This window comes from Carettochelys insculpta, chromosome 8 (genome assembly GCF_033958435.1).
Source record: "Carettochelys insculpta isolate YL-2023 chromosome 8, ASM3395843v1, whole genome shotgun sequence".
NCBI lineage: Eukaryota > Metazoa > Chordata > Testudines > Carettochelyidae > Carettochelys > Carettochelys insculpta.
In genome coordinates, this window is record NC_134144.1 from 45,176,409 (window position 1) to 45,203,667 (window position 27,259).

At 40.8% G+C, this 27,259-nt stretch overlaps 2 protein-coding genes across 4 annotated transcripts in view; one reads left to right on the forward strand and one right to left on the reverse strand.

Annotated features, from left to right (window-relative positions):
- Positions 1-2,688: 2,688 nt before the first annotated feature.
- ERMN (ermin) lies at positions 2,689-12,294 on the forward strand. Its single transcript, XM_075001963.1, has 3 exons — positions 2,689-2,935; positions 3,313-3,402; positions 11,807-12,294. Exons 1-3 carry the CDS (start codon positions 2,689-2,691, stop codon positions 12,292-12,294), a joined length of 825 nt encoding a protein of 274 aa, XP_074858064.1.
- Positions 12,295-15,799: 3,505 nt separating this feature from the next.
- GALNT5 (polypeptide N-acetylgalactosaminyltransferase 5) overlaps positions 15,800-27,259 on the reverse strand; it is a 36,109-nt gene continuing 24,649 nt past the window's right edge. Inside the window, exons 9-11 of one of the 3 annotated variants that reach the window (XR_012646431.1) lie at positions 26,196-26,357; positions 21,017-21,896; positions 15,800-20,440 (exon numbers count right to left, since the gene is read on the reverse strand). Coding sequence is in view for 2 of the 3 variants with exons in the window: in XM_075001711.1 (XP_074857812.1) it covers positions 21,756-21,896; positions 26,196-26,357 (303 nt within the window). In the remaining variant the exon portion in view is untranslated. Of the gene's footprint in view, positions 21,897-26,195; positions 26,358-27,259 lie in introns of all 3 variants that reach the window. The other 2 variants (XM_075001711.1, XM_075001712.1) reach the window with 2 other exon arrangements.

A 27,259-nucleotide genomic window follows, 5' to 3' on the forward strand; every position in this document is an offset into this window, starting at 1 on the left:
AGTCTGCACATCTGGGCAGGCATCTCTGCACTAATGCACGTTCAGTTCACATTTTTAAGTTTGTCTCTAAAACCATAATGACTAGAAAGACATGCTCTTTGTTAAGTGGAAAGGTTAAGAGCAGGAGAAGTTAGAAGGGTGGTTGTGAGCCTTTAAAATTTGTTTGCCTCTGCTTCTTGTTGTGCCTCACACTGGCTGAATTCTGCCACCAGTTCAGTTACTTTGGCCACTAGTATGGTTTGGGGCTGCTCTGATCTATAACCTACAGGATAGGATCATAAAGGGTTGGTCCACTAGCTGAGGATTGCTGCAGTGCTATCACAGTCAAGTCACTTCCCAGGATCACCACTGACAGTGGAGGCTGGTGGCCTAAGAGGACTACCTAAGGCAACTCTGTGCTACCTAGGGAGTCTCTTAGAACATCTGTCACCTTTCTGGTCTCTTTATGTCATAGGAGTGGTGAAAATAGCTCAGAGTGAGCCTCCGCCTGGAACACGAAGTGTCCAATTTTCCATTACGTAGCTACATTGGCCTTAAAATGTTCTATATGTTAGTCTTTCATATCATTCCGTGGTGGTGAACACATGAAATATGTATACTGGGATCAAAGCAGCACACTGTAACCCACACACTTAGGTGTGGTTCACTGTCCCATGTAGTGGTACCTAGACCCTTTACGACTGCACAAGGTTACCTCTCCTGCACAAACTCATTAATAGTCAATACCAATATATTAGTTCATACATTGTATTAAGAGGGCCTCTCAGGTGTCACTGACAGCATACTTTGAAAACCAAGACAATAGAGATGCTCAGATAAGCTCCATTTCTGCCTCTATTTCTGTCTACATGCCACTGATAAACTCTTGGAACATGACTGATTGCCAAATAAGTCACTTTTAATCGCATAATTAGAACACTAGTTTATGGAGGTTATTTGAAAAAAAATAATTAATATTCTTATTAATTCAGGGGGGACATCAGCCACAGAGTATGATCTGAAAATTACCTATGGCACACTCAAATAATTTTCCAAGTATCCAATTTGTTTCTTTGTGGCTACTGATACCCACATATGCTTAATCCATGTTCAAGGTCTTATACTGTACCCATCTTACATGAACAGTTAAAACAATTATAAAACATTTACACCAAATTCATTTTTATGATGCAAAAATATCAATTTAAATGTTTGAACTCACTACTTATCTGAAGCCATCAGGGCTCTGGGACCATCTCCTATCACCAGATCCCAACCGAATTATCTTACATTCTGAAAGTCCAAAGATGTCAGAACTTTGCTTAGTACCAATATGAAAAAACAGCCAAAGCTGAAGGTTGTATTTTCAAGTAAATGTGTCTTCAGATGCTTGGTTGTGGAAAAGACTGTAAGGACAACTTGGGCAGTGGGCAGAAAATGCCTCTAATACCCATGGTCAGCCAACTGCTTGCCAATGAACTACAGCAATAAATCCAGTCATTCTTTGCGAGTACTGTACCTTAGAAAAAAGTTTCTCAAACTCAATTAGCTTGTAGGGCAGTTTGATAATTACTGAAACACATAGTAGTCTCATGCCACTGCCCCTTTTATGTTCCTTTAACCTAAGGAATAATATTGTTGCCAGAACTAAAACTTGCCCTGGTAAAAAAGGGGAAACATGGTTATGTTATCTATGAGTCATATTGTTTGCTAAGACTTTATCTTTGTGCTGCAGGAAATATTTCCACTGCACATGGTAACACGCAAAAATAGCCTGTCATCCTGAGCTCTCTACCTCATCAATTCTTCTCATTTCAAATCTCACCGCAAAATGTTTCTTTCCCGCATATGCCTTTCCTGCAGCATCATTTTTCATTTTAAGTCTCTGGTCTTATTTCTAAGAGGACAATCTTGAAAGATGCTGAATGCATGCAGCATCCACTGAATTAAATACCCTTGGCAGGTGCTCAGCATCTCCCACGGCTTAGCTCTATCTCTGCAAAGCATTGCTGGACACAGTTGGCCTGAGCGAAGCAGTGTTAAAGAAAGTGGCATTATACTGTATTGTATGCAAAATATGTGCACTTTTTAAACAAACTAGCTTGTTCTGTCCAAATAGAAAATGAAGCCATTGTCTGACATTTCAAGGTTTACCAGAACATAAACCTGGTTGGGAATGTTAAGCGGGTTACACATAACTAATATGACTAAAGGTGGTCATTCACTATGGCTTAAAGATTTAGAACAATTGTTGCTCCTGTTACGAGGCGAATGCACAAAGACCCATTGTGACAAGAGTACAAAATCTCTGTTTATTACCATGGGGCTGACAAGCTGAAAGACCAGCTCAGCATGCCAGCACAAAAGCTTTGTTGCTTCAGATTGTTTGTTTATGTAAATTTTAAAAAATGGTGCATTTAATTATGGAACTGGAAGACTCTAAGCAACAAGCAAGGTGCTGATTGGATAGTTTTGTAGACAGGCACTGCTGGCAAATCCTAGACAAATCCTGACATTGTTATTCTGTTCTCTGTTTTGCTACAACGCCATCAGAAGAAGAGAAGCTTGTTGACTATCCGAAGCAGGGAGGGAGAACAGTGAGAGAGGTAATAAGGCAGATAGGTTATTTTTTCCTTCAGTGGTTGCAACATACTAGGACTGCAGTGGAAGTAAACAACCCAAAGGAATTAATTGGATACTACAATAATCATGACAGAAGAAGTCCCAGTTGCATCCAACGTACCTGAGTACAATGGGACTGTACCACCTGAAAAAGCTCAACTGCAGGTCATTGATATTATTGATGAAATAGCAAAATCTGCTGGGACAGTTCCACACGAAAATGCAGAAATCAATCCTGAAGCACCACTTCCAAAGGAAACTCAAGAGGCTAATAAGAATTCAGTAGAGGATCACGTTATATGTGGTGCTCTCGATGGGGAGGATCAACACAAAGGTAAAGTACAATATCGCCTCTTTTCAGTTTGGCTAGGCAGAACACCCAATCCTTTATTTTACACATAGCATAAAGAAAAACAGAATACAATTTACATATTATCAGAAATGCCACACATGTGAATAGACATAAATCAGGATAAAAGGTGATTCATAATCAGATATCAATTTGAACTAACAAGGAATGGAAACAGCAAGAAAGACAGCTAATAATTTCTCTACGGTATTGCTCCAAGCATGGCAGAATGAAGTAAGAGTACAGGAGATAAGCAATTTTAATTCCCATTTATCATATACAGGTGACAGTATGAAAGCTAGTCATCATGATTACTAACTACCATCATTAGTCACTTTCTCACTATCTTGTATCTTCTAAAGAAAAACAAGCGGAAAACAATGCAGCTTTACTGGAGGGATCAGCTGACAGTGCTTCCGAGAATGCAAGAACTGATGAAATGAAATCAGAAGGTAATAACAAATGCTCTGTGATGTACGGTATTTTGCTGATCATATGAACATCAGGTTGACTTTTGAAGAGAAAAATAGAGACGGGTATTTACTTTTCCAAATAATAAGATAGGAAACTTACCTGAATCCTAATTCTGCAATAAGCAGGAAGGGACTCGTGATTTAAGCACTGCTTAGAAAACATCACTGGTACTGCAAGGTGCAACATGCCTGGATTAGCTAATCTTGCTATTAGTGTTCAGAGAATGGCTTGCCAGAGTTACCGTTCTTTTTCATTTATGAGATCATCTAACTGTAATATCATTCATTAAGCATCCCCAACTCTTACCATACCAGTAACCACCTCGTCAAATCTTTTTAGAAAAAATAACCCTGAAATATATTTCATAGTTTAGTCAATGTTGAAGTCATGAGAACACCAAGAATTACTACATGGAGCTCTCAGGAACAGGTGCAAAAGAACTGTATCAATACTATCAAATTTGGTATCATCTGACTCTTGAGGATAATGACATTTGCTCTGATTAAGGAAAGGCAAAACATATAGCCATTTATCAGTGGGTACATTATTATTTCAGAGACACTACACAAGTTTCAAGAAAGAAAACATGATGGAGGCTTTCCTCTTTAAAGTGACATCTATATGCCATCTATGTTGCCTTACAAGTGTACAATAAAACCTAGTAAGTAATTGTTCACAGACTTCCCCCCCCCCGCAGTGCCTAGCCATAAGCACTTTATCTCTAAACTGCAGGCAGCTTTTTAGTACCAAATCAATTTAGCCTAATTAATACTTAGGACCCCACAGGCAAAATGGTGAATAGATCATTTGTTGCAACATTAAAGCATCATTTAAAATAGAGATGTGCCAAACAGGACAAATAGGAGATACCCCTCTAAATGTAGTCTGCCGCCTTTGAATGGGAGAAGCAAGTATAGTATCTGTCTTGGCGGAATATGCAAATCACCTGTGATTAATTCAGCTGGCGACTGGATGTCACTGTCGTGCTATAACTGTGCAGGAGAGGAAGAATGAGGTAGTTGGAAAACTGATCTAAGGGGCCTATTTTGCCTCTCTTACTGCATAGTTTATTCCCAAGGTTTATTAGAAGCCTGATGCCCAACAAGCGCCTGATCCTTCTCCACTGGAGTGAATCTCAAAACACCAATAGAGTTCAATAAGAATAGGAGTGAACCTTAAAAGAGCCACCTGTAGAACACCTATCCCTGTTGCACAGGATCTTCTAGTAGCTCTTCCCCAAGGCAAGGACACTTTCATCACCTTGTTAAATTCCTCTTCTTCTCCCATCCACCTCTAACTGTCTTCTTTCCCCATTTGTTTCCTGTGTGTCCCAAGTTCCCTAGTTATTTTCCTGGATGTTCAGATCTTGACATCCTACTTTTTCTTTTTGCGGAGGGGATAATTTTAGGTGAGATCTCTGGAGGACGTGGGTGGAGGTATTATTATTATTATTTATTTGTCTTACATTAGTGCCTGAAGGTCCCAATTGTGATAAGAATCCCATTAAGCTAGATACTATATGCATGCCTAGTGAGTGACAGCCTGTCTCAAAGAACCTCACTCTAAGAAGTGCGAAGAGAAAAAGAGGCACAGAAATGTGAAGGGACATGCACAAATTCATACATCAGATCAGCAGCAGAGCTGGCAATTGAAAGTAGAGTTCCTGACTTCCACTTCAGTTACACCACCTTCAATGAGAGTTACCCCTCAGGAGGCTGAAAGTGAATTGCCATATTCCCATTTCATTTCAGAGGGTGGGGACATTGAGATGGAAGGGAATATATAACCTACAATGGGCTGTTCCTAATTAGCTACAAGACAATCTGCTGAACTTTCAGCTTCTTGTGATGTCACCAATCCAGGTCCTCCAAAAATCTTGCCCAAATCTATGGAAAAACAAGGAAACTGGAGGAAGAGGGGAATTAATAGTCTGTCTCTCAACACTGAACAGCACAAATACAATTATGATATTCATTCTGGAGTTTGGCTTTATTTCAGACTCTCAGCCATTGGGCTCATCCCACTCAAAGACTACCTGGAAAAGCCAGTGCACAGGCAATGGCTGCACCTATACTAGCAAGTTCTTCTGAAAGATTTCAAAAGAGCCCATGAAGAGTCTATGCACGAAGAGTAAATTGAAAGAATGCAGCGCTCCCCTTGAGATCGCTCTTCCCTTCCCATTTCAGGAAGAGACCCCTTTTGAAAGCTTCTTTTGAAAGAAAACGTGTGTAGACACTCCACAGGTCCTTTTTTTTTTTTTTTTCAAAAGATCAGTCCTCATGGGGCCTGATTTTTTGATCCCTTTATGTGGATGCTACCTTTTGAAAGAGTGGATCACTCTTTTGATCTGTTTTTTTGTGTGTGAATGCACTCTTTCGAAAGAAGATCTTTCTGAAGAGATCTTCTCGAAGGTCTTCTTTTGAAAGATCTCTGTAGTGTAGATGTAGCCATTATGTTTTCCAGTAGTTCCCAATGTTTTGTCAACACCGTTCACTTTTAAAAGGCAATGATAATGGGGAAATCATTAGCCCCCATAGCTCCTCTCTGTGCCGATTGTCCCCTTTAACTAGACTGTGGGGCATTCAACAGAAAAATAACTTCAACCTCTTCTTTATTTCATCTTCCCTGGCTCAGAAATTCTTTCAGAACTTCCTGGTTCACTGGTAATACATCAGAATGTCATTCTGGAAACTCACAATATTATGGATTGCACACATTATAATGAGATTGCTGGTATTTGAACCATAAAGAAGAAGAACAGTTGGTAGTATGAGAATATCAACATTTGGTAATAGATATGTACAGTTGCCACATAGCTTCTTATTCTAATTATAGCGAGAAAGAGGGATGGAAAGGATGGAAAAGGAGAGAGATAATGTTTATTAAAACTTATTTCTTTGCTGAATGCTCCTGAAAGCCATCTTATTGTTGTTATTCAGCACACAGAAACCAGTGCTTAACTAACGTTTAAGTTTAGCTTTATGTCCCACATTTAATGAATGAATGAAGAGTAGGTTGAATCTTAAGTGAAAAACTTCAGTTCATTTTCCCTTCTCTTGAAAAGCTTTTATTTCCCCCTTATGGGTGTCAGTTTTAATAATACCTGTTTTGTATCAGAAAAAAAATCAAAAACTTAAAAATACCATGTTATATGGAGCTGATTAAGATAACAGGGCAAAATATCCCAAAGGTGAAATCTATTAGACTGCAGAATATTGTCCTACAGAAAGCTCCATTATTTTAGACCTAGAGACTAATCCTCTGGCAGACTTGTATATCTAGATGACTGTGGCCACAATACCCCTCCCTTTCAGAAGGGGCATGTTAATGAGGGATTTTAGAAGATGCTAATGAGATGCTGACATGAATATGCAGCATCTCGTTAGCATAACGGTGACCTTGCGTGCTTCAAAAGTGCTGCTTTTGGAACTCATGCCATCCATATAACCTTGGGCCTTTTGAAAGGATTCCCTGATTTCAAAAGCCCCTTCTTCCTATTTGATTTTAAGAAGAAGGGGCTTTCCAAATCAGGGGGTCCTTTCAAAAGCCCCAGCTACAGGGGTGGCATGTGTTCCAAAAGCAGCACTTTCGAATTGTGTGCAGCCACCATTAGGCTAAAGATGCACTGCATATTCATGTCAACACCTCATTAGCATCTTCCAAAATCTCTCATTAATAAGCCCCTTCCAAAACAAAGGGGTAGTGTGGCCACAGCCCGTATGTCTCTACTTTCTGATTTCTGATGATTCTCTGAGAGAAAATGTCTCATATTTCAGGGCACACACCAATTTAGGGTGGGGATTCCCCAAATGGGAAAGTACAGAATAGTGTTTCTTGGTTTTTTCTTATCCTGAAACATCAAATGTAAGCAATGACACAATTACAATTAGAAACCAGACTAGATGAACTAAGTATCTGCACCATCAAGTGAACATACGATGACTCATCATTTCCTAAGGGGAAATTAGTAAATTTTATATTCTCTTTTAAAATCCAGTTGCTTTAAAACTCATTTGAATTCCAAACTATTCCCAGAACTCTCACTTTTCTTGTCTTTCCCACCGTTTTTTTAAAATTTTTTTTTTTAAATTTCTCCTTTGAAGCAAATTATATTTGGGGAAAATGCCAGCCCGTTCTCACTGATACCATGACGAAAGCTTTCTCCAAGTTGTTACAATTCTGTTATAAGGTTTTTAGTTGAATATCATTAACATGGAAGGGTCTTGTGTTGTGAGTGGATGAAAGCTAAAATGTTGATAACCAGGAGGAGAGTGAGAGTTATTTGGAGCCCAGAGCTATCAAAATTTCAGTTCCTGTACTAGAACGCAACGAGGGACTCCTGCTAGACTCCATCCTTTTGGGATCTCTCACTGTGCTTTCCTACAGCCTCTCACAGGGCAGGAGAAAGCATCATTGCTGTGAAATGCTGCTAAGTCTTTGTGCTGAACACGCTGATTGGTGTGCAGCTTGCTGTGCTTGCCTTCAAAGTAAAAACCAAGTTCATGTAACCCAAAGCAAACAGTGTTCACTCCTTTTAAGATGTGTTGCCTGACAGAATCAAGGATTAGACTGCCCCACTGGCTGGCTGTCAGTGACATATCCAGAACTGAAGAGAGAAAATATTCTGGATATACTGAACAATGGTCTGTTACAACTCATGGCATGAAATCTTTACTGTGCCTCTGTGAGAATGGAGAGAATGTTTAAGAATGTAATTTTCTGATTCTTTATTGGCCTAAGTTCCCATTCCAAAGATACAAATGGTATAAATCCTGAGCCGACTATAACAGTTGACTGTGCCCCTACAGACCAATGTGCAGTATTATGAAGTTATAACTCTTTCCCTGAAAGTTTCTCCTCCCCGCTTAGGGTTGCCAGCTTTCTAATTGCACAAAACTAAAATCACAGAACATTACAACTGGAAGGGACCTCGAAAGGTCATCGAATCCAGTTCCCTGCCTTCTTGCCAGGACTAAACACCATCTAGATCATCCCTGATTGGGGTCTCTCTAACCTGCTCTTAAATATCTCCAGTGATGGGGATTCCACAACCTCCCTAGGTAACTTATCCCTGTGTTTCCCACCCTGACAGTTAAGAAGTTTTTCCTAATGTCTAATCTAAACCTCCCTTGCTGCAGTTTAAGCCCATTGCTCCTTGCCCTATCCTTAGAGACCAAGGAGAACAATTTTTCTCCCTCCTCCTTGTAACCCTGTTTGAGGTACTTGAACACTGCTATTCTGCTCCCTTTAAATCTTCTCTTTTCTGAACTAACACTCCATCTCTTCCCCAGACTCCTGTCCCTGGGCGGTTCACTTTCCCCACCCTCACTCACTTTCACTTGGCTGGGACTGGGGAAGGGCTGAGGGCTCTAACTGAGGGTGCAGGCTCTTAGGTGAGACCAGAAATGAGGGGATCAGGGTCCAGGAGGAGGCTTGGGGCTGGAGAAGGGAGTTGGGTTGACAGAAGGGGTGAGGGCTGTGGCTAGAGTTGGGATGGGGATGGCAATGTGGGGTTTGAAGTGCAGGAGGGGGCTCTAGGCTGGGTATTGGGGTGAAGGGATTTGGAGTGTAGGAGGGGGCTGTGGGATGAGGCAGGAAGGAGTGAGTGCTTTGGGGTGGGGCTGGGGAGAGGGTTTCTGGGTGTGGGAGGCAGGGCTGGGCCAGAGGGTTGGGGTGTGGGCTTACCTCTGGAAGCTCCCTGTCAGCAGTGTGGCAAAGCTAAGGGAAGCTCTGTGCCTGCCTGCCCTGGCACTATGCTGCACCCCAGAAGTGACAGACAGGTCTGGCACTTGGGTGTTTGTGAGGAGGCTCCACATGCTGCTTTCATCCATGGGCACTGACCCCAGCTCCAACTGGTCAGCTGGTGCTCGGGGTAGGGACAGTGCACGGAGCCCTGTGGGCCCTTTGCACGTAGGAGCCAGACCTTCTGGCCACTTCTGGGGCACAGCTTGGTGCCAGGACAGATAAGGATTGTCTTGCCTTGCCCCTGCAATACTGCTGACTGGACGTTTAGCAGCCTCATCAATGATGCTGACTGGAGCCACCAGGGTTTTCTGGTCAAAAACTGGACAGCTGATCACCCTACCCACACTTCCCTAAACTGAGCAGAACAGGAATGCACAGGCGAATCTGGTTCTTAATGCCAGATTGTTATCTCTTACTCACATTGTAATATCTTTCTCCTCAGCGAGTCTCACTGGGGATACTCATCATGATACTCAGCCCATGTAAGACTATCACAGTCTGACCTATAATGAGTGGGAAATGGTTTTAAATCAAAATGGTAAATATTTGAATATATATGACTGGGCAGATGCAGCAGAAAATTCTGGTGAGCTGTTAGCTGTGCTGTTATAAAAATATTGTGATTTTTGAAAAGCCTGTCACAGCAAAGTTGTTTAGTTACAGGAATTTACAAGCTCATTTTCGGAAGCAGGAAGAGATTGCAAACTCAATAGGCTTAGTAGTGTTTGAGCAAGATGTGGCTGAGCTTGTAAGTAGAGCCAGCCTCCTTGTTGCATGTGGGGGACTTTACAGTGCATTTGTAACTCTCGATTGAGGAATATAATGACATGCTTTGCAGGACATGCTGGTAGAAAGTGGAGGCAAACTGTTATCCAAAGAAGGGATGTTACACTGGTTCCACATTCAGCTATCTTGGAAATCCTGTCTGGTTTGCTGCATATAGTGTCCAGTGGAAGAAACTAAGTTGGGGAGGAGTTACATTAACAATGAAAGATAGGAACACAGCAGGCATGGGCTAGTCGTGTAGTGAAACTATTCCTCTTTGGCTATATAATTTGGTTTCAGTGGACTGGGCACTGGGTGTCTCACCTCATCGGTGAGTGCCCTACGCACCAGGCCATCAAGTCATTCTCACTTGTGCTCTTTGGCTGACTGATTCTCAAAGTATTTAGTCAAAGTGAAATAAGTTCAATGGAGCAGATTGAGGTTGCTCCTATCAGAATATCGCATAGCCCAGTTGCTATCATATTTATGTGAAAGGTGGCAAATTCCTGTTCAAATTTCTTCTCTTCATCATGTGAGGGAATGGCCAGGGAGGGACTTAAACCAAGAGAGCCCACCCTAGGACTGTGGCCATGCTGACACTGAGAGGAAAAAAAAACAACCCCTGGCACCTTTATCAATTTTTGGACATTTGGCATTTCCTGACTTTTTAAAGAGGTTCATTTCAGGACCTTTAGGCCATGTCTATATGGCAGGATCTATTTCAGGATACTGTAGTATCCCAAAATAGGTGCCCTGTGTTTATGCAACAAGCCTGTCTTTTTGAAATATTTTTTGAAATAACAGGCAGCATTTTGGCATCCCTGTACTGCTCAGCACAAATAAGAATATCACAGTCCAGCCTGTAATGAGTGGGAAATGGTTTTAAAGCAGAATCCAAGGTATTAGGATTTAAACACACAATGGTTATGTCTACACTAGAGAGTTTTGTTGACAAAAAAAAAACATGGGGAGAGTCCGCATTGCCAAGGTGTTCTGTTGACAGTAAATCAACAGAATGGGGCACTTCTGTCAACCGCATTCTGCTACTTCCCCGTGAGGCAGAATGCCTCTGTCGACAGATTCTGTCAACAGAAAGTTAGTCTCAATATTCTAGGAGGCCCTTTGGCAACAGACCGAGCTTTCCGGGCACTCGAAAGCCCTGTCTACTATGTTTCCAATGGGACATTCTGTCAAATGAGTGGCTGGGCAGTCCACAGCACTCTGTCGACAGCGTGAATTGCGCTTTAGATCCACTTGGCAGCCTGGCCACTCTCTTTCGACAGGTTTGTTGGAAGATGTCTTCTGACAGAAACTTCCATGGACAGATTGCTCTAGTGTAGACGTAGCCAATGAGAAACTGTTCCTGCCCACCAAAAGTTTCCAGTGTAAATGGATTAAGGATGGAAGGGGAAGCAGCATCTCGACGACTCATCTACCATTACAAAGCAGGTCTAGGAATAGATCCTACATCTGCCTGACAGCCAGGGCCATATGCTACCACACTACCTCCCCTTTTTAAGGCTGGATGGTGAATGTGTGATAGATGGTACAGAGCGGGGTATTGGTAAAACCAACACATTGGTGCAAGTAGTTCTTCTAGATACAAAAAATACTGGTGAGCAGGTTAGTGTAAACAAAGTCAGCTTGGCAGCATAGCTGAGTGTTCACCGTAATAGAAAATGCAGCCTCTAGGTGTAGTTGGCTTCTGACATGTAGTTCTGTTCTGGAAAATGTTTGTTCAATTTTTTCTGTAAGATGGTGGTGGTGGGAATCTGGAAATCCAGGCTACAATTAACATGCAGCTTCAACAAATTGCAGCATAAGAAATCTCCGTCCTACACTTCATCCGAAACTAATTGGTTTTTGCTACAGGGCCCTGTGAGGAGATTATTCCTGTAAGCACCAAAGAATGTGAAATAACTAGACAGGAAGAAAGGAACACAGAGCAACCTCAGGAAGAAACTGCTACTTGTGCTAATGAGGCCAAGGAGTTCCAAACCACAGGAGTCCAGGAAGAAGTGCGGATGCTTGAACCCAAGGAGCAAATTAAAGCTGACACACAATTAGAAGAAAGAGAGAATGTGGAAGAGGAAGAAGTAGTGCAGGTGGTACAAAGCAAGAAAGAAAATGGTGGGGAGTCTCCTTTAAAAAAACAAGAAAATGATAAGGAGGAATGCCTTCCTACCAGCCCCGGTTCTAACCTCCAGGCAGAGAAACCTGAGGAGCAACCAGGCTTAGGGAAAAAAAATGATATATCCAGACATAGTTATTCTAGATACAACACAATCTCCTATCGCAAGATCAGAAAAGGAAACACAAAACAAAGAATTGATGAATTTGAATCCATGATGCATTTATAAACTGAGGCAGGAAATCTGCCTAATAAGCTGAGAGTTCATTTTGGTTTTCCAAGATGAATCACTTCATGTCATATCAAGTCGTCATTATATCCTTTTGTATGTAATTTCATGATACACTGTGAAAACTTAACCTTTGTGTTTCATTTTGAAGTCACACAGAAGGATCCATAGACAGAAATAAAATCAACAGTTTGCAAACTATAATAAAACCTGATTTAAAGTTTAACCTCCCTCATATCCCCCATTCTTTTTTTGGTAGTAAGATTCAGGCACTAGAAATTTTTGAACTAATTGGAAATTCTGTAGCTGCATGCCAAACAAAACGAAAAAAAACAATGATACGGGCCATTTTCAATTCTGGTAATTAGTTGGCAGCAGAACAATTCCAGTAAAATTAGAGAGTGCACTACAGATAATAAGAGACAACTGTTTCCAACAGCAATGCTCTCTGTTTTGAAATCTGTTTATGCTGGTGTCTTACAGTGCACTGAAGCCAGTTTGTGCTATCACCAATCCACTTCCACTTTGTGCTGATGGGATAGAGGGTTCATTGCGTAAACATGTAAATAGAGATTAATAGAATATGAGCACATAATGTTTCATCTGACAAAACAATAAATCCACACCCCTTTCGTGCTCTTTAACATACATCTTTAATCCAGTAGGCACTGGTGTCATTGCAGTTATATTCAGCACCCAATAACATTTGTATTATCTGATAGCATGTATTAATTTTTGGGTGTGAATGGCTGGCATCATATATAATGCATTTTGTAAATGTTGGCATTTGCTGTTAAACTGTTCATGTTTCAATTAAGCTCATTCTTGGGTTGATATATTCAGAATCTTTAGGAAACAGAATAATATATTCCTTCAAATCTGTACTAAGTTGTTTCATTACAGAAATAGACATATTTATGTTCCCCTCCATATATTTTAGATCACATGATTAAGTTAAATGTAAAATGAATGCAAAAAAGTTAATATACATTTTAAGCTATCTGAGACTATCTCCAGCAACTAAAAAGCAGCCCCTTTTTGATAAGTCGCTTTTCCCCTTTCACAACGCATCACTTGGTAATAAAATTCTTTCCTTAGTAGCCTGTGTCAGCTGTAGCTGGAGTGTTATCAGCTACTGTGGGAGGGGATGTTTTCAGTTGAGAGCTTACATGAATATTATCTCTCTCAAAAAGCAAAACAGAGAATAAAAGAGAGCACGCTGACTAAACATGAGGTGAATGGTTAATTTACCCATTAGCAGCTGTGGCAACCAATATTTGTACAGTTCATATGTAATCTTGTGAATCTTCTATCAGTTACTGGTAAATTAGATAATTGCATAGATGAGATACCATACCAACTGAAAGCCAGATTTTTATACATAGAAGAATATATGGTACTTATCATGGGTTTGTGTCTGTCAACCTGACTGAAATCCACAACATTGAAAATCAATACTCTTCATTTGGGACCCAAGTTTTTCTCACAGAATTTGTTAGTTTTAAAAATCCTCAATATTCTTTAACTAAGCTTAAATCTCAAATCGTTGTAAGATTTTTTTCAAAACCAGGCACATGTGGAGCATCAGCTGTTTTAGCTTGTGTGACACATTTCACTATATAAACCCTAGAATAACTACAATATGCATGAAATGACTTCTTTCAAATATTTTAAAGAAAAATTGCCTTGGGCAGAGACTGAGCTTTGGAAATTTCATCCCAGAAGGATACATTTGTGAAAGTGGTTAGCAACAGAACAAGAGTGGGAGAGGGTAGAAAGGAAGTTGGAACTTAGTTTTAGACAGGGGAATCTACCATGTCTGCTAGAATGATAGCTCTTTTAATAACTAATTTTACATTCCAGCAGCACCAAATATTGGTTTGAATTTTTTGTCCTACATAAAAGGCAATTATGCACTGGCTATATGCAAAAAATGGACAATTCTTCATTGTACCAACAAAACACAGTCCTTACTGTCAAAACAAAAAAGCAGTGAAGTAGCACTTTAAAGACAAACAAAATAATTTATTAGGTGAGCTAATAAATCACCTTATAAATTATTTTGTTAGTCTTTAAAGTGCTACTTAACTGCTTTTTTGTTTTGATAGTATATAGACTAGCACAGCTTTCTCTCTGTTAATAATCAACATGCAAAGTCCTTACTGTATTATTCTGCCCTTGTTTATCTGCTTTTTGATCTGTGAAAACCCAGTGGCTAGCTCTTATAAAGTTGTATTGCTGTTTTATTAAAAAAATAAACCAGGCTCCATTCCTGAACATTCAAGTGAGAATTATTTATTTTCTTTAAAAAGTACTTCATGGCTGCTTGACTCTTCAGTGGGGCTGAGCACCTGTAAGGTCCATTGACTTCTAAGTTGTGACTTTAGGCCCAGTCTTCAGCAAGCAACAATATGTGAAATCCAACATCTCGGGAAAAGCACAAAGGGATGGAAATACTTCTGTGGACCTGATCCTATTCCCATTGGCTACGTCTACACGTGCACGCTACATCGAAATAGCTTATTTCGATGTAGCGACATCAAAATAGGCTATTTCGATGAATAACGTCTACACGTCCTCCAGGGCTGGCAACGTCGATGTTCAACTTCGACGTTGCTCAGCCCAAAATCGAAATAGGCGCAGCGAGGGAACGTCTACACGTCAAAGTAGCACACATCGAAATAGGGATGCCAGGCACAGCTGCAGACAGGGTCACAGGGCGGACTCAACAGCCAGCCGCTCCCTTAAAGGGCCCCTCCCAGACACAGTTGCACTAAACAACACAAGATACACAGAGCTGACAACTGGTTGCAGACCCTGTGCCTGCAGCATAGATCTCCAGCTGCCGCAGAAGCAGCCAGAAGCCCTGGGCTAAGGGCTGCTGCCCACGGTGACCATAGAGCTCCGCAGGGGCTGGAGAGAGAGCATCTCTCAACCCCCCAGCTGATGGCCGCCATGGAGGACCCAGCAATTTCGACGTTGCGGGACGCGGATAGTCTACACGGTCCCTACTTCGACGTTGAACGTCGAAGTAGGGCGCTATTCCTATCTCCTCATGAGGTTAGCGACTTCGACGTCTCGCTGCCTAACGTCGAAGTTAACTTCGAAATAGCGCCTGACGCGTGTAGACGCGACGGGCGCTATTTCGAAGTTGGTGCCGCTACTTCGAAGTAGCGTGCACGTGTAGACGCAGCTATTGAGCCCAATGACAAAATTCCCATTCCCTTAAATGGTTCAGGATCAGGCCTCACCATAGATGACCAACTGGCACACCTCAGACACGTTTCAAAGACTTGGCTGCTTTCCACGCTTGATAATTGACCTGTCACATGATATTGGTGCACAAATGGGATTTTCTGAGAGCTTTAGAAAAGCTGATACCAGTGGATATGCTTTTTTTTTTTTTTTTTATACTTTAACTATTTCAATGACAACATTTAATTTGGATTTCAACATCCTCCTGCAGTGTCTATAACAATTACCATGAATAACAACCATATTCAGTACAGGAAGGTCTCTTTTATTAGCTAAGCTAATTGAAATGCAAACTATAAATAAACAGCACAACTGGTACAAAGTGAACTGGAGATTTAAAAGTGCTTTACATTTTCATTATCTAGAGTGTTACCCAACAATAACCCAGGAAAGAAAACCTTCTATGGCATTCAAGAAAGCTAGTGTCCAGTAACCATGGTGATGCTCAAGAACAGAATGTTCATGCACAGTCCCTTTTATTTTCATATTTTCTAACTTTTTTTTTTTAAATAAATCAACCAGGTTTTCAACTTCAGCCTTTTGGATCCAGACTACTTAGATAAATTGATATGGTGAAGGCCTGTTCTCTTGCAGCATATATGAACTGTCTAAATTCACTATAAATCACATTTTATAAAAGACACTTGTTCATATTTTAAAAACATGTACACCTTTCTTATCAACATAGCAATGAATAAAGCTAGCACGCTGACATTTTACATTTGAGATCTGTATACTGCATAGTGTCCTTTTGTACAAAGAATGCTTTGAGCCAGAAATAGTCTCATGGAATAGGTACAAACTGAAACTAAAATAAAGTTCAGGAAGAACTGGTGTATGTGGAATGATAGCAACATTGGACAATTAATTCATCAACAAAAAAAATATTGAGCACCATTTGTAATTCAAATTAAACAGTTTGGCTGCATGTGGACAATGACCAAAGGTCAGATTCTAGCCAGTGCTGGATGGCTGATCTGTACAGCTCACGTGCCCAAAGCAGTTCTAAAACACATTTAAGGGTATCCCTGCATTGCAACTGGGAAATGCAACTACAGCAAATATAGGAACCCCCATTTTAGCTTTGATCAAGCAAGGTTACTAAAATTAGCATTTTTAGCATGGCACCACTAAAGCCTACCAGCCCAACTATAATCCCCTATGGAATCTTCTTCTTTGCCACTCATTACCACTTGTGCTGTCACAGTTTGGATGCTGCGTTTAGTGAGCTGGCTCAATCAGCTAGTTGCACTCATACCACCTAATTTTTGCTGTCTTTGGCAAAATCTTTGGAGAAGATTGATGTGACATTCTATGTTATCGCCTTTTTTTCCATCATTCTCATAGGAATTGGGTTTTTACTAATTTTTATCATTAATTGCACAGGCTACAGACAGGAGTAAAATGCTATTTCACATATAAAAATACATACAATAATCCCACTTGGGTGTGTGGACTATGATTTAAGATATATTGTTGATCTCTAAATTCTATGATTCAAAATGATAAAAAGAGAGGACAGTATTTGGTACAAAGGCTGTAAATGACTTCACTGCAAAGTGTCAGAATTGATTATTTATTTTTGAAAAGCTGACCGTGCTCATCAGCTGTCTGTATCCCGGCCAAGCAAGTCAAAGCTACTCATGGCTACGGAAGTGCTGGCAACATATGCACAGTTGTAGAAGCATTGCCAATGGGAGTAAGGCTCAGTCTAGCAAATGATCTTATGTTTTTTCTAATTTGAAGTGATTTTAATTTGGATCTGTGAAATAGGGATGCTAGAAGTGGTAACAGTAATCTGGTCTCTTGCATAGGCATGTCAATGGGCAAGCAGGGATAAAGGTATTCTTCACCATGTCATGGGCTCTAGAAGGCCCTCTTGGACAATTACAATTGTGAGTAGTTCCATGGAACCAAGAAAATCATATGCAGGCTTCCTCTTTGAATATTTACTGAGTATACCAGAAAAATGTTCTCAGACAATGTTGATTGGCTTAAGCTGAGTGTTTCTTAATATTGCATAACAGCAGCAGTATTATTACCAGTGATCCCTAGGGACATGCTAGAGACGTTGAGTAAGAGATACCAACATTGAAGTGAACATTTACACAAACCAGGAATAACAGCACAAATGACAAGACAGGAAATGTGATGTGACCATGACATATGACCATGTGTTGCCTGTTAAATGACTAATGATTGAATGTCAGCAAGCAGAATTTAACGAAATTTATGCTCCTGATAAAACATGACTGCCCAAATAACATCTGTGTAATTTTTCTGATAGCAACTGCAGGCTAGCTGTGTTATGCAAGGGGATTAAAATCAGGAAGACAGTTAGGATAGAAGCCAACTGTGAAAGTCTGTTAGGCAAATCAATATTTTGGCAGTGTCAGTCTGTCAAATATTGTCAGTGTGGCCCCCTTGAGGTAAAAGATAAAATTATACTAAGACCCTTTGAAAAGCCAAAGAGCAAAGATGAGTTATTTTGCAACCACCTATAAATGTTAAAGATGGGGAAGACTTGGCTGTCATGAACAACAGGATACAAACTAAACTGAATGTTCAGTCCTATGTCTGTAGACAAATAAGGCAAAATGCCTCATTTGGCTAAGCCAAGTTTTCAATGTACAAGGGAATGGCCAAGTTTTCAATGTACAAGGGAATGGCAAAACAGTATACGATCAACATTTCTATTATGGACAATTCATACTTAGGCAAGTCTCCAGTTTGCCATAACAAAAACATTAAAAAGGCATAATAAAATGCTTGACCAAAATTCTGCGTGCAAACCATTATGATTCCCTGGATGTAGGTACCATGTCACAGCTGAATTTGACTCTATCAAAAATGTAACTTATTATTCTTTTACTGGCCGATGACAGTTTCCCCCTTCCCAAATTATGAAAGTTTCACAGTATGAACAATGTACATGAGGATTAATTCAAAGGGATATTGAGTATGGTGCCTTTGGTCAACTGAGGGTATAGCTGTAAGAGTAAAGGTGAGTTCTCATTTTACTGCACTCCATCTAATCCCATTTTCTATGGCTGGTACATAAACAAGCTTTTTCTCAAGAATAGGAAGCACTAAATTGGACGGTCCTTTTTCAGGCAGAACGCTTTTTTATTTTAGCAGGCTTTTTAATATTATGGGCTAGATTCTGGCTGCAAACAGCCAGCAAAGAACCCCCTGTTGGAAGAAAACTCTCTGCTGCACTAAAACTGAGAGTGCCAGCTCCTGCATCAACCTCCTGCCTGTGGCACAGGGGGACTACTGGGATGTGAAAAGAGGCTAGCAGAGCTCTGTTGAACTAACCAAATCCTCCACAGCTGTAGGGGTTCCTAGGGATCCTAGGTCAGCGCTGCCCCAGAGTTGCTTCATTACAGACTGGGCAGAATCAGGCCAGATTCAGGGAGCTCAAACTTGCTCCATGGCAGCTCCTCAGTTCCTCTGTGTTAGGTGTCGTCCAAATGCTGGGCATAATCTAGTCTTACATGTCCCAATGGTCACTCTTTGATTTAAGAGAGTAAACTTGCAACCCCATCTTCCAAGTCATCTCTTCAGGAGTGAAGGGTCAGCACTTTTGTGTCCTCAGCTTCCATGTTCATAGGCTTAAAACTTATCTGGAATCTCTGAAAGGGGATTATTGGATATATAGTCTGAGAGGACAATTCTGCCTTCAGTTCTGCAAGGTAGAGTTTCACTCACACCTGCCCGCTCTTCATGCCCAGAACAACTCCTGTCCCTGGATGTCTGGGGTTCCTGTTGACCATCTCCCCTACCTATGAGTATTCTCAATGAGGTCTGGAGGCGTCTATACACACACAAAGGATAGATCAGTGCAAAGAACCACCATTATACCCTTTCTCTGGGAGCAGCTTTTATCTGAGTTGTCCCTTTTGTCACTTTCCAGTTAAGACAAAGCAAAGTAACAAATATAATTGATTGTGCTTTGGCCAAATATACCAGGGACACAGGAGGGCATGAACCCATATGTTCAACTGGGCACAGGACTTGCAAGAGGCTACCGCTGCTAGTGGTATTAGTCCAAAGGCTCGTGACTGTGCCATGCATATTGAAGCGGTCAGCATAGCCAGCAGTCTTGTGAAGGAGGTAATGAGTAATCACAACAGGATAAGAGGTGAGTTGAAGGACTGGGGATAGGATAGTAGGCCGGGCAAACAGATCCAGCAAGGAGTAATTGGGAAGGGGATTGGCTGGGATGGCCATGAGAGGGGAGCCACAGCCGAGCTCAGGGTTGCCTTTTTAGGAAACCAGTTCTGCTTATTTCAAAAGACTTATGCTTGATTTCTCAAAAGTGGATGTTTTAGCCAATTCTTAATGCAATTGCTTTGACCATCGAAGTATAATAGCACATGTTGTTTATCATTAATTGAACAATACCAAGGCTAGCCCCTGCTCTCTACCATATGGCCATACTGAGGTATAAGCAGACACAGGGAGTCACAGCCATCCCTCCTAGCAGCAGGGTAGGAACTACTTAGTGCTCAGGGGAACAGAAGGAGATCACACCTATTATGCCACCTGAAGTGCTGAACCTTCAAGTGGGCAAAGTCAATTAGGGGGCTATCACCCCTCTGTTGTCATCCAGTGCACATGTTGTGTTCTGCCCATCCTGAGACAGCTTGGTCCTGGGCTTTTACCTGGCACAGAGCTGCCACCACCACGCCCGTAAAACAAGACTCCGTCAGTGAAACTCAGGATTTGCCCTATCTGTGTATTTTTATCACAGACCAGCTACAGTTCAGCCAATAACATGGATTTTAAAAAAAATATAGGGATGTCTACACCCAACAGATAGGAATGTAGTCATCAAGAGCCTAATATGCTATCACATATTTCAGCAAACCTCTGCATTTTCACTCACCTGGAAGAGAAGAACAAGATGTCTAGGGTACAAAAACATGCACACTTCCATGACAGAGCACTATCTATTCAATGGAGAACAAAGACTTTTTTTCCCACAGTGGCATGAGAAAGGAACCAGTAATTAACCTAGACTCAGATTTTCCCAGCTTTTATCCTCTTATATTAAAAGCTTAATATTATTTATATTTTTCTTGTTTGCTTTGCCTTGAATGCACATACAGTACTATCACATGAGAGGTGGCCAACCCAGGAACCTGTAATGCAGGAGCCACGAAATCATACCTAACAGAATGTGGCTGTCATCTTGAATTTCCTAGTAGCAAGAAAGAAATCCCTGAAGGTTTGCCTTTTGCAAGTAAAACAGGCCCTTTCTGAGACTCTCATCCCATCACCACATTGTTCCCGCCCCCAATTCTGATTTATTTTCCCTTGACATGGCTCTGTGATGTGTTGAGGCATTCCTTTCTGTCTGAAAAGAGCTAAGTAGAGAGTCTCTTTAGAGTCTATTGCATTCATATTGTTCTTGCATTGGTCCACAGGGTTAGATGTAGATTTGGATGAAGGCATATCTCACCTAGCCCTTGAACACTGCTTTGCAGCCTAATCATTCCTTGATCATTGAGGAAGCAGGAGGTCAAAGCAAGGTAGCAAATTCAAGGTCCGTGTGTGCAAATCTAGCATGTATAGGGCCTTGCCTTAGGCCACTTTAGAAGTACTTCAAGATGTGTTGTGGTCAGAGATGGGTTTTTGCCATGGGAAACTGAGTTTCCAAAGTGGCTTCAGAATCAGTGAATCTAATTTGGTAGGCGTAGGTTCCTATCATCCTGTGTGGAGTTTTAGGAACCGGATCTAGGATACTCTCATTTTCTTGGCTTGTGGAGAGATAAATAAGTAAATGAGGATCTTCCAAACAGCAGGGACAGATGCAACTTGCACTCCCTGGGGCCAAACCCCAGACGTATTTGTGGTAGCTTGTATTCATTTGTCTGAAGCCAGTCAGTGAAGATCTGCTGCCAATGATGGGAATGAGGAACTTCAGAAAGTATTTCTATGTACTGAAAAAACTTTCATTCACCCTTCCCTAAGAGCCCCACAGGGAGTGCTAAACATGTCTGTGTGTTTTAAACCATATCAAACCAGATGTGCTGTTGCTTGATATTTTGATCCCTCAGTATGGTAATTTAAAATGATAGATTTCAATTACCATTAGAAAATGAACCTCCAGTTTTGTAATTGCTGTCACGAGTCTCACAGATGTCATTCTTGAATTCACACGATGAGAATGATCCATATCTGTTTTGATCATATTCTCTTCAGTCAGCATAATAATTTCCAAACTGCCATTTCTGGTAAGGATTTGAGGCATCACAAGCATTAACCCTCAGGGTTTTGTGAGACTGATCCACTTCCAAACATGTTGGCTGCTGAAGGTGTTCTAAAACCATGTGCTCCATCTAAAGAGAAACAGCACATGACAATAGGTAAGGACTCATAACGGGAATTGTTATGACCTACTACTGGAAAATAAAACTTCAAAAATTATACACAGTTTTCCCCAGTGGAGAGTTCGATCCCTTTGTGTATTCCCACTTCTGCATTACGTAATTATTCATTCATAGGCTAAAAGGGAATTTTGAGCAGGATCCAAAGCTTACACCTGTTGTTGAATAAGAATTATATTATACCGTCTGTGCTTTGTGAGATTTTAATTCTTTAGAAATTAATGGATTAGTTTGCTTGCAGTCTGAATGGTAATTATCATGCAAAAGAAATAACTCCAGATGGCATTTTCAGTGTAGGATAATGTATTGCAGGAAACTTTGGGTTTCATGCTGTGGTATTTCTCAATTGATGAAGTGAAAACACACTCATGGTGAAAAGTGCATTAGATAATTTGTTAATTAAGTCCAAGAGCTAGGATGCTAAATTGGATTATGAAATCTTGAGGCATTGGAATGATTAGAGGCTTTATTCTGACCCTACTGCACTGATGTTTGCCTTTTTTTATTTACTTATATGTATTGCCAAGAAGGTTAATGCCATATTGGGCTGCATTAGTAGGAGCATTGCCCGCATATCCAGGAAAGTGTTTATTCCCCTTTATTCAATACTGGTGAGGCCACATCTGGAATACTGTGTCCAGTTACAAATAGGATGTGGACACATTGGAGATAGTCTAGCAGAAGGCAACAAAAGTGATGAGGGGGGCTGTAGCACATGATTTATGAGGAGAGGCTGAGGGATTTGGGCTTTTTTAGTCTACAGAAGAGAAGAGTGAAGGGGGGATTTGACAGCAGCCTTCAACTACCTGAAGGGGGATTACAAAAAGGATGGAGAGAAACTAGTTTCAGTGGTGACAGGTGACAGAACAAGGAGCAATGGTCTCAAGGTGCAGTGGAAGAGGTCTAGATTGGATATTAGGAAAAGCTATTTTACCAGGAGGGTGGTGAAGCACTGGAATATGTTACTTAGAGAAGTGGTGGAATCTCCATCCCTAGAGGTTTTAAAATCCCAGCTTGACAAAGCCCTGACTGGGATGATTAATTGGGAGTGGTCCTGCTTTGCACAAGGGCTTGGACTTGATGGCCTCCTGAGGACTCTTCCATCCTTATGATTCTATGACTCTAAGTATCTTCTGGGGTACATTATTGACTTACTCTGTGTGACATTTTATAATATAATTTGAGTCATGTATCTTATTGAAATATTAGTGAGACTATTTTAGTTGGATAACTTATGGGGCTTTGTACGTATGTGACAAATTCATCGAGCATGACACTAGTGCCGTGTCTACACTACAAAAATAACTTCCAAGTTGCTTACTTTGAAGTACAATTTCAAAGTTGAGCGTCTACACACACCCTACTTCAAAGTTAAGCTTTGAAGTAGGGCACTACCCCATTCCCAGGAATGGAATAAGCACTTGGAAGTTGGGCTCCCTTTAACTTTGAAGTAAGGGAAAATGTGTGTAGACTCTCTGCAGGCTACTTTGAAGTTGTTAACTTCAAAGTTAGCACCTAGTGCAGACGCACCTTAGATGAGCAGTAAGGACTTCATTATTCTTGTGGCCAGCATTAATACATTTCCCTTTTTATTTACTGATTTGCAATATGGTGACAAGCATGTTAGAAAGTCAGATATCAGGTTACATTAGGTGCTTTCTCCAAACTGTATCCTTTTCTGGAATGATTTTTTTTTCAGAGACAGCATTTGCCAGAACCCCAAAAAATTCTTCCTTCCTATTATGCTCCAAATTTAATCACCTTTAGGACTATATGCCCTTTTGGAGAATGCCCCCTGGACTCTATATATCTCTGACTTCTAAGAGCGCATGTTATCATCCCTGAACAATTAAAAATGAAATAAATAGCCATTGTTTTCATTGGACTTGGGCAAGAGTGATGACATGTTCTGCAGGCTGACTGTGGTAGAGATAAGTAGCCCTTATGATGGGATGCCTCCTATGCAAGGCTGAAATGGGTTAAAACGACCCAGTCAGTAAATTAACTCCACAGGCTGCACCTGGAGGGGAAGTCAAGGAGCAGATAACTGATTGACAGTAAACTCAGCTGGATAGAAACAGGCAGGACCTCTAAAGCCAGGAAGCTGCCAACAGGCAAAGGCTGCTGGGAAAGGTTGTAGCCACTCCCCAAGAAGAAGGAGAAGGGTTTGGAGCTAGTATAAGAAGTAGTAGGAAGGAGCAACAAGGGCTGTGGGAAAGCAGGCCATAGTTGCAGTTATAGGGTCCCTGGAGTAGCGGATAATCTGGAGTTCTTCTACCAACCACTGGGGCTGTGGTACAGACCCATCAGAGGACAGCAACTCCCTTGGAGTCTTGGAAAGACCTGGTTATGTTTATACTGAAAAAAGAACCCATGGAGTGACATGGCTGGACAGGTAAGCTGCAAAGCGGGAGCTGTGAATTCCAGAGAGAGGAGGGTCTGCAAAATGAGAGACACACTGCCAGGAGAGTGCCCAATGCCTGGCTGGAGCTAATCACTAGGGTAGCCTGGAGAAGGTGTCACCAAAGGTGAGTGAAGCCTATGAGACTCTTCATTCCCAGAGCAGTGCTGACACCATGGCATGCACAGAAAGAACAACAAAAGCCCATTTATATTTTTAGCAAGAGATAGACCCCAATCCTAGCCCCAGATCTGAACACTGGGCTTGAGAGAAGATTAAGTCTCTTTTGTGTGGACTTTCTCAGACCTGCAGGAGGGGAAAACTCAGGGTGCTCATTGGCTTCACTTGGAAACCTTTGTGGTGGAAGATGTTTTCTCTCCATTTCCCCACATCCCCAGTGAGCAATTTACATTCTGATTTCCATTTCTGCCAGGAAATGTGCTAGCGACTTATTTTTTCTTTTATTTACACGTCTCTAAAGTTCTTTCAGTTGCTGTATTAAGATCAGTAGTGCAAAGGTTCCTAGTGGAGTTCCTGATTTAAAATTTTTGAAACTGAATTTGACTCTAATCTATAAAGTATTAGCATCATAAACTTTTTTCTCAACATCTTTCTGGGGTTTTGGGGTGTGTTTTCTGTCTGGGTTGTACTGAAAAATGGTTGAAGAACTGGATATTTTGAACTTTGACGATCTGTTAGGATGTCAATTCAGCAGCTCAGTTAACATCAGTTTTTGTTGAAAATTATTAGCTTGCCTCAGAACTAACCTACTAATTTTGAGATTGACTTTTTGTGGAATTTGGATAAAAATGAAAATTCATTTGCAATCTTAGCAACAAAGTACTTTTCATACTCCTCTACAAAGTTAGAACAACCCAGCCTGTCCAACTCAAATTTGTCTCACTCATGACTTTCTGTAGCTAACGGGAATTATCAAATGGATCTACTTTAAGTCTTGATGTTCACTCTGGAGCTGCTTTTGACCATCAAAAATTGCCACTATACCTACTGTGCAATCTGGTCTCTTAAATGGTGGACAAGTTTCTTTATGTTTACAAAACATCCTGGCCTTTGTAAGGAGTGACTTTTTAAATTTTTTTAAATCTTTTTTTTAATTTTGTTGCTTTAGATTGGCTAAAAAGAAACGAATGGATGGAGTATCAATAATGGAATGTCTTATTGAGTATTGATCTGGTAACACAACAGCTACATTCTTGTTTCCTAAATTGAAGGCTCCTCTAAAAGCACATCATTTTGGAGGCGGAAAAATCTTTTCTAATTATTTTGGAACTCTTTAAGTCTTAGAGTTATCTAAAAGCCTGAATATTTGATTTGTTGGATGGAGGACTAGAAAAAAGAACAAAATGACATTTTATTGAATTTTTTGTTGTGGTGTATGTTCCACAATAGTTTTGCAATGTTACATTTTTGCTTGACACAATGGTAAATGATACATCCCACCCTGAAAGGCAAATAGGGCTATGGGAGAGAAATCACACTGGCAGATGGTTAGCTTTCAATGTAACTGATAGAAAAATAGTCTGGAGGACTGAAGATTGTGTTAGTACAGTCATGATCAAAGTGCGTGAAATAAGTTGGCATAATGTGTTTTAGGAAAAAGTGAATTTTTGTCAACCTCCTTTTTCTCATATCTTTTCAGAAATTCACAACAAGACAAACTACATCTGTGTGCGTTTGTGTTTCTTTCTCTCTTTATATCATTATGAATTCGCTACAGTCTCTCTCACTGCCAAACATGTGTAAAGCATACAACACTGCCAATAAGTATTGTTTTCTTTTTGTAACTATGGTGGTGGTAAAGAGAAAATTGTTACAAATCCTCTACTTACAAGTTCTGGTTGAAAGGCTACCAGTGATTTATGCAACCATTTCAGGCTATTGTTTCTGTTATCACAAGGGTACAGGCCCAGTGTTCCCTTTGCATCGACAGGTGCTACGCAGAGGTTCCCATGCTTTATTAGTCTCAGCCAAGTGTAGTTGAACTTTTGGTTCTGTGGAGAGGAAACAGTTGCAGACTGATTTCAGCTTGGGTTTTGTGAGGCATTCCCCTTTATTTCTCAGTCTTATGCACCAAAAAAAAAAAAAAATCCCAGAGATCTAGGTTTTGTATACTTTTTTCACATATACCAGATTCTGTTCTGCTAGGCTGCCTCTACACAGCAGCATTATTTTGAAATAATCCATTCCGGAATAGCTTTCCAAAATAACACAGCTACACGCAAGAATGCATTTTGAAATAGCACCCAGCTATTTCAGAATTGCATGTCCATATACACAGTACCTATTTTGAAATAGTCCCATTGGACACAATTATGGCTTATTTCAAAACAGCGCTATTGTTTATCTTAACAGTGCCTATTTCAAAATAGGCATTATTCCTCCTGAAATGAGATTTATGAAATTCGAAATAAGGCACTCACAAATTCAGATTTATTTCAAATAGTGTGTGTATAGTAACAGCAATGAAGGGTCCTGTGGCACCTTATAGACTAACAGAAAAGTTTTGAGCATGGGCTTTCGTGAGCACAGACTCACTTCATCAGATGTGAGTCTGTGCTCACGAAAGCTCACGCTCAAAACTTTTCTGTTAGTCTATAAGGTGCCACAGGACCCTTTGTTGCTGTTACAGATCCAGACTAACACGGCTACCCCTCCGATACTTGTGTGTATAGTGTAGATGCTCACAAAGTTATTTCGAAATAACAGCTCTTACCTCGATATAACTTTGCTGTGTGGCCATAGCTTTAGCGTGGAGCAAATCCACAGAAGGAGTTTAGGTCTAGGGGCCTGGTCATGCACTCAGTGACTTCTAACCAGGCTCCTTCTGACTTTGATCAGAAGACAATCTGTCTTTCAAACAGCTATAGCGGAGGTTTGCATGTAGCCCAATAAC